Consider the following 7,122-nt stretch of genomic DNA (forward strand, 5'->3'; position numbering starts at 1 on the left):
GTGATTTATACTTGCTCCTTCGACTCTTCTTGTTTTATCAGAGATCTCTTCTGTTAGCAGTCTTTACTCCCCCTTCTTCCTTGAAATATGTGCATTCCTTCATCCAAATTGTTTCTTTTGAAGTTCTTGCAGCTAGTGGCGCGGATCAGGGACAGCGTCCAGGAGCCCACAGAATCCCACAGGAGGGCTTTGTGCCTAGTGCCCCCATCCCCACAAATTCGGGGGTGGTATAGGGCACAGCAGGCAAGGCAGTCGCCCCCCCACCATCCTGGGGGGTAGGGAGGCTAATTACTCCCATCATAGCCTCCAAATTACCTCGTGTGGGTCGGAGAGATGTTATTGTCAGCCATCTTCCGATGCGCCCCCTAGTGGCCCCCCAGGTCCCTAGACATCTTTAAAGCCTTTGATTGCTTAGAATTGAAATATCTATTAGCAGTATTAACTAACATGACATTTGGCCCCAACCTCAGCAAAATGCAGAATTAACAATATGGACTCCAATACCATAGCAATCCAAAGAGGCACAAGACAAGGATGCCCACTGTCTCCCTTCCTATTCATCCTGGCCCTGGAACCCCTTGCAATCCGACTCTGAGCAGCCCCAGATATCAAGGGTGTGGAAATAAAAGGCAAAACCTATAAACTAGGGTCGCAGGTCAACCTGATGGTCACGACACCAGACCCCATAAACACAGCAACTCAACACATCCACAATGGTGTCGGGCCTGCAAGTAAACTTTGCAAAAACTGAGGCTATGTGCTTAAACACACACACACACACACACACACACACACCCCCGCATACCCAAAAGGAATTCACCAACATCACAAAGATAAAACTTTGCTGCACCAAATTCTGGTACACAGGGGTTCAAATAACCAGAAACCTCAACAAATTATACCTCCACAATTACAAGCCCCTGTGGCGACAAATCAACAGTTACTTGAGGAAATGGAACAGTGCCAACTTCACCTTCTCAGACAAAATAGCCATGATCAAAATGATCACTCTCTCAAAGCTAACCTATTGATTCCAAATCCTCCCAATCTGGATTCCTCCAACCAACTCCAGAAGTGGCAGAAAAAACTACACTCATTTATTTTATCACACAAAGAGCCAAGAATAAGCCCTAAATACCTGCACCTCCCCTCCTCAGAAGGAGGATAGGGAATCCCCAACACAGAATTATGTTACATTGGCAACCAAGTATACCACATAATCCCGTATATTCTAGAAAACGAGTCTTGGACGGGTCTTGGAGAGAGACACCGTTGAAAACATCTCCACAACAGCACACCCATTTCTCCAAAACAAACTAAAGAAAATCCCCTTAATACTGAACAGGTTCACTGAACAGGAAGTGAAAAGTAGGCAAACTATTCCCATCCCCACTAACCCCCTGGCCTAACACCCACTATTCCAACACGCAGCACAAAACCTCCAGATAAACACCTGGCAAGCCGAAGGCCTGCACTGCCTAAAAGACTTCTACAAAAACAACAAACCCATACCAACACAAGAAATACAAGACAAACTAGGGGACACCCAAATACCTTGGCTAACACATTGTCAACTATACGCTTTCTTAAACAATCCAGCAGTAAAATCAGCAGCCACTAGGCCCTGGACCACCTTGAAAACCTTCTCCTGACAGCAGAGGGACATGGCAAAGGGATGGCATCCACAATGTACAAAATACTGCTCCAGAATCCCACAACCCCCCTTGCTGCAATCGAAGAACAATGGGAGCATGACATTGGCTATGAAATTAACCCCACCAAATGGACTAGAATGTGGTCTAAACCTCCCTTTAAGTCCATATCAGGTTCTTACCCCTCTACTATTGTCCATGTCGGGTCATCGCTCAACCATTCTTTTAGCAGATGAAGATGATCAGGTGATAGCAAAAACTGCAAGGTTTTTAGTGGGGCAATTAGAATAAGATCTATTATTTGATTATTGATGTAAACCCCAAAATGTATTTTCTATAGTTAAGTTTTTACCTCTATCTTCAGTACATTTTATTTTATTTTATTGTTATGGCTAGTGGCTGATGCAAATAATGATTCTATCTAATCTCCATATCAGCCAAAAGGGAACTTACTCTGAAACTCACCTACAGGTGGTACTTAACACCACGGAAAGTGGCGCTGATATGCCCAGGGAGCTCAGCAACAAAAAAAAACCTCTCCCCGGTCCTAGACTGACACTCCAACCACTACCTCCACCCCTGGATTATTCTAAGGAAGGGTAGGCTAGACATTTCTTAAAATAAATAAAGTAAACATGTCCCGTTGTCTGGGCATTTGTCCAGTTTGACCAGTCCTGGGGGAGCTCTTTCTGAGCCCTGCTCCCCAACACTATGAACTGGGGACTGAATCTGGGGCCATGGGCTTTTCTGCCACATTCCAAGCCTCTCCCTCATTTCCACTTCGTTTTAGAAATGATTACAAAACCAATTTTTCATGAGGGTTTAACACAGAAAGGGCTTCACTCAATCCTCCCTCTAGAGCTTGCAGATTGCTATTCTGCTGCAAACTCCCTGAGTCCCTAGCAAATAAAATTCTTTTACTGAGCTCTGAACATCTGCTGCTCTTGGGAGCCCTGCAAGGCACCAGAGGCAGTGAAGAGTGCCACCTGTGGGCTGCACTGCAATTGGCAAATTGAAAAGATCAACAATATCAGACCAGGCATCCCAGAAAACAACGTCAACTCACAGGTTGATGTTATGAGCTGCAGCGGTGAACTGGTTGGGGCACTTCACAACATTCCTGCAGCCTGGGTATATGAATCTCACTTTGGGCCTAGTCTTTACAGTAACTTAGGGCAAAAGTAGACCATGCAGTTTTACAGGCCTCTTTTTTAAAAAAAAAACCCTGATGCAATTAAAATAATAGTGTGGCTCTTTGCCAAATGTGATCACTGTTAGGTAACTGAAAGACTCAGGGGTGGAGATCCGGGGGGGGGGGGGGGGAGAGAAAGAGAGAGAGAGAGAGAGAGAGAGAGAGAGAGAGAGAGAGAGTGTTCCTGTCAGGGCTTACTCTAACTTACCACTGACTGAGAAGGAAGATTCCTCAGAAGCAAGAGGAAAATGTCTCTGCTTGGTAATGCAGCAAGAGAGCAGATGAAGAAAAAAACAACAAATGTGCAACAATAAAGGAAAAATGCTCAACTGTGCTTACTTCCACACAAATTATTTTTAGTTTAATGGAGTCTTAAACTTGCATTGGACTCCTGTTCTTGCCGCCAGACACAATGATGCAAAGGTCATATGAAGGAGTTTTGTACAGAGTCAAACCACTGACTTAGTCCAGGATTGATTGATTGATTGATTGATTGATTGATTGCATATCCCTCCTTTTCTCCAACATGACGCCTGCCACTTCTCCCCTCCAAAACTGTCTCACTGGGTAGCAGGTACAAAAAGGAAGAAACTTACCTGCCTCTGTGGAGGCATTGCCTATTGGAAGCAAGAGCTGGTTACCAGAACCAGCCCAGGTTGGAAGCCTGGCCTCCTGAACAGTTTGCAGAGAAAACAGCTGTGCACTTTTCCCCGAGCTCTAGTTTTTGTGAACATTTAATAAATGCTGTGTTTCCAATTATGCTTCTACCATTTATGTTGTATATTCCATGCACAATAGAATATTCCTATTATATACTCATCCTATTCCGACTGTTAGTAAAATACAAAATAAACTCACTCACATCTTAGTGTTTCAATAACATAACAATAATGCAGATTCCCAAATCAAAATGTCTCACAATTTTTTGTAAAATACTTAGAAGTTTTATTACAAGTAGTATATAAATTTTGGTGAATAAGCAAAATAAATAAACAAGGTACACTGGCTGAAGTGTTTCCCAACAGGCACCAGATGTCAGTATATATAGATTGCCTAAAACAGTGGTTTTCAACCAGTGCGCCAATGGCACCCTTGGGGTGCCTTGAATGCTGGTCAGGGGTGCCGCGGGCAACACTGGCCTCTGTCCCTCTCTCCTTCCATCCCTCCTGTGATGCCCTCTCGCATGTCTGCCTCCCAAAGGCTTGTGTGGCTGTTTGTTGCAGCAGCCCTGGACCATGGGGTGCTGGCTGCCAGGAGCTGAGGTGGCCTTGGAGTAAGCAAGCAAGGGGGTGAGGGAGCCCAGCCCGCCAGCCCTTGCTGTTGGGAATGGACAGACAAGTGGGAGGCTGGGCAGGCAGGCAGGCAAGCGCTGCGCTGGCCTTTCTTTTGCCTGCTGTGTGCAAAGCCTGCCTGGGAGCTGAAGGGGAGCCTTTACGCCATGCAGGCCTGGCAGTACCTTCTGCTGCCCCTGCTGGCTTCCTAGGTAAAGTGCTGGCCTCACATTCACCTTTGGCCAGTCTCCATTGGGCCACTAAGGCTGGGGGCATCCTTTTCCCTGGCCCCTGTGGGGCAGTGTGAGGAGGCACCTGTCTTTGGGGCGGGGTGGGGACGGGGACTCAGAGGCCAGAAGCAGCAGCTGTAGCTGCCCGGAGGACTTCCAAGAAGAGGGAAGAGGAGGCTGAGGGAACACTCCACCATGGAGGGTGTTCAAAAAGGGTTGATAGGCTGCCAGCTCTGTAGGCAAGGGGTGACATAACTGGTCTCCTGTGCCCCACAGAAAGAAGGTAGCTGGTCAAGAGACCCATGGACTCAGATTTTAAAATTACTTCCACACCGTTTTCAAAAAGCAAATCCCGGTCTTTGGCATGGAGAAAACTGGAAAACTGCCATTTTATTTACCAATGTACAGATCAATATGATGTTGAAAGAGTGCAGAAGCAAGCATGCAGGCAGCACAGGCACCCAAAAATCAAGAGCAACGTTTACTGAATTTACTGTCAGATTATGAACAAGGGGATGCCTAGTCTGAGGTAATGGGCATGAAAATACCATCTTAACTAAAGCACTACTGTTTCCCAGTTTATTCCCAGGCCAGGGGTAGGAAGCCTCACGCCTAGGTTCCAAATGCAGTACTCTAGGCCTCTCTCTGGTCCACAGAATTCTCCCCAAGGCTACACCTCCCTGCTCAGCCACACTCCTTCTCCCCAGATCTATTTTGCACCCTCCTGGAGGGATTTTGCCTAACTAGAATGAGTCCTTGGACTCCAATAATACTTCTTTCTTGCTTTGATAGAGGAGAAACAGAGGAGTGTGTGAGTGTGTGTAGAAGCTGTACATTCATTGCTCCCCGCCCAATCTTGCCTGTGGACCCACCTGCCACTTGCATCCCGGGTCCAAAAAGGGTTCTCCACCCTTATCCCAAGCCTCCCATAAGGTTCATCTCTTCACACTGCAGAACAAAATGACTCAACAGAACTAGAAGCACAAATATAACTGCTTTCTGGACAAACTACAAACCACTAGCTTTAACACATCAATACATTAAAACATGTTTATGTTTTACCCAGTTCTCTCTACCACTTTATAGCAGCATGAGGACTCAGCAATGCAAGACAAAACAAATGAGAAGAGTGAAATGGGATCCTCAAAAACCGGCACTGTTATGGACCAGGAGGCTCAAAGGGGAATGTGGGGGGGCAGACATGGGAACCTTATTTTTTCATGTAACATCTTACCTTTCAGAAGGGGTTGGAAAGTTGGGATTTCCTGCAACTTAATGACATCTGGGTCATTGCTGACATTCCGCAAAGACTGCGTCCCTTGTGCCACCACCACAATATCATCCATTTTAGCTCGCTGCTTGGCCGGTGAAGGAGATGCTGGGGAAAATATCCAGTCAAGTATAAGGAAGCACAAAGCACACCTAGGATTACCCTTCATCTGGTACCAGCAAAAAAGAATGACTTAACAGCGTGTTGTCGTAAAACACCCACACACTCAATTATTGTGATAGAAAGGTCCATTGGCCTGGTTTGCACATAATTTGAATCCATAGTCTAAAGCAGACAACAGTTTATTGTAAATGTGAAACATGCCAGTGCACCGTGTTCATTCACCCGCAGCCCCTTCTGCCTATGCCACAGAGAGGGAGCAATCAGACCCCTGACATAATGCTACACGCACTTCTCCCAAACAAACCACAAGAACAGACCTTGGCTTACCACTTGTGGTTTGCACGTAACACAAAGTCAGAGTGTTGGTTGTTTCCTCTTCCCTGTGGCAGGGGTTTGGGCACGAATTAGCCACGCACACTAGCTTGCTTGAGACAGGCAAAAATCCATTTTAGACCATGATTTCACAAAACAGGCCGCTGAGCGAATTACAAGCAATCATCATCATTTTGTGTGGGAGTTCCGTTCTGGAGCCCACTCTGCCCCTTCTCATGACCTCTCTATGATGTTTCGGGGAGACGTCCTGGTTCGGGCCTGGGCACGTCATGCATCTTTTGGAGGCGCCTAAATCAGGAGCTGCCTGTATACATGTCTCACTATAATACTTGTGAAATTTAATTTCTTATTAGACTGCACATTTTCTGTTCTTGTCTCTAGTTCTAATAACTTCTATTTTGGGAGGCCAAGGTCCAGTTCTTACATGCACGCCCATCACTTTGCAGAAAGTGTCACTTGCAAATGTATGTATGAACTGTGTCCCTTGTAAAGTGGAACCTGAGATGGGACTGGCCCTGAATGTGGCATTTTATCTTGCTCTTCCTGGTCAACTCAGCTAAGATAAAGAGAATGACAAATTAGAGGAAAGTTCTGCAAAAGGCTGTAATAAAAAATGGTGCTCAGTTAAATCAGCCAGGTCTCGTCTGCACATGTAAGCAGAATGAAACGTGATCGGGCTGGCAGATAGCAGAGGAGAGAGTACCCGTTCAGGCTGCAGATCAGGGATGCCATTTTTGAGAATTGGGGGCAAGGCTCCTAGAACAGACACCTTTTCCTCTCCGACTGATCTGTTCGTTCGTTCGTAGCAAGTAATTTTAAAAACGTGAGTTCCACAAGTTTGTTTCACCGCTGCCCGCAAAGTTAGCTGATGGGATGCGGCTCACTGGCTGGGAGCGCAAGAGCAGATGAGAGGCGCCCCACAAGGCGAGCCTTGCTCCCGGTTTGCACCGCGGAGCATTCCTGAGAAGCAGCCCGGAGAGGCGCAGCTCGTGCGCACGGGCTCCGTTTTAAAGAGCACCCAAAGCAACCCCCGACCGTGGGAAGGAAAGGG

General features: G+C 46.5%; 1 protein-coding gene across 2 annotated transcripts in view; it reads right to left on the reverse strand.

Annotated features, from left to right (window-relative positions):
• BORCS5 (BLOC-1 related complex subunit 5) overlaps positions 1-7,122 on the reverse strand; it is a 43,649-nt gene that overhangs the window by 36,340 nt on the left and 187 nt on the right. Inside the window, exon 2 of one of the 2 annotated variants that reach the window (XM_083738984.1) lies at positions 5,580-5,723. In XM_083738984.1, the coding sequence (XP_083595110.1) occupies positions 5,580-5,723 (144 nt within the window). Of the gene's footprint in view, positions 1-5,579; positions 7,077-7,122 lie in introns of those variants that run through there. The other variant, XM_083738983.1, reaches the window with a different exon arrangement.

This window comes from Podarcis gaigeae (genome assembly GCF_964106915.1).
Source record: "Podarcis gaigeae genome assembly, chromosome: 5".
Taxonomy (NCBI): Eukaryota; Metazoa; Chordata; class Lepidosauria; order Squamata; family Lacertidae; genus Podarcis; species Podarcis gaigeae.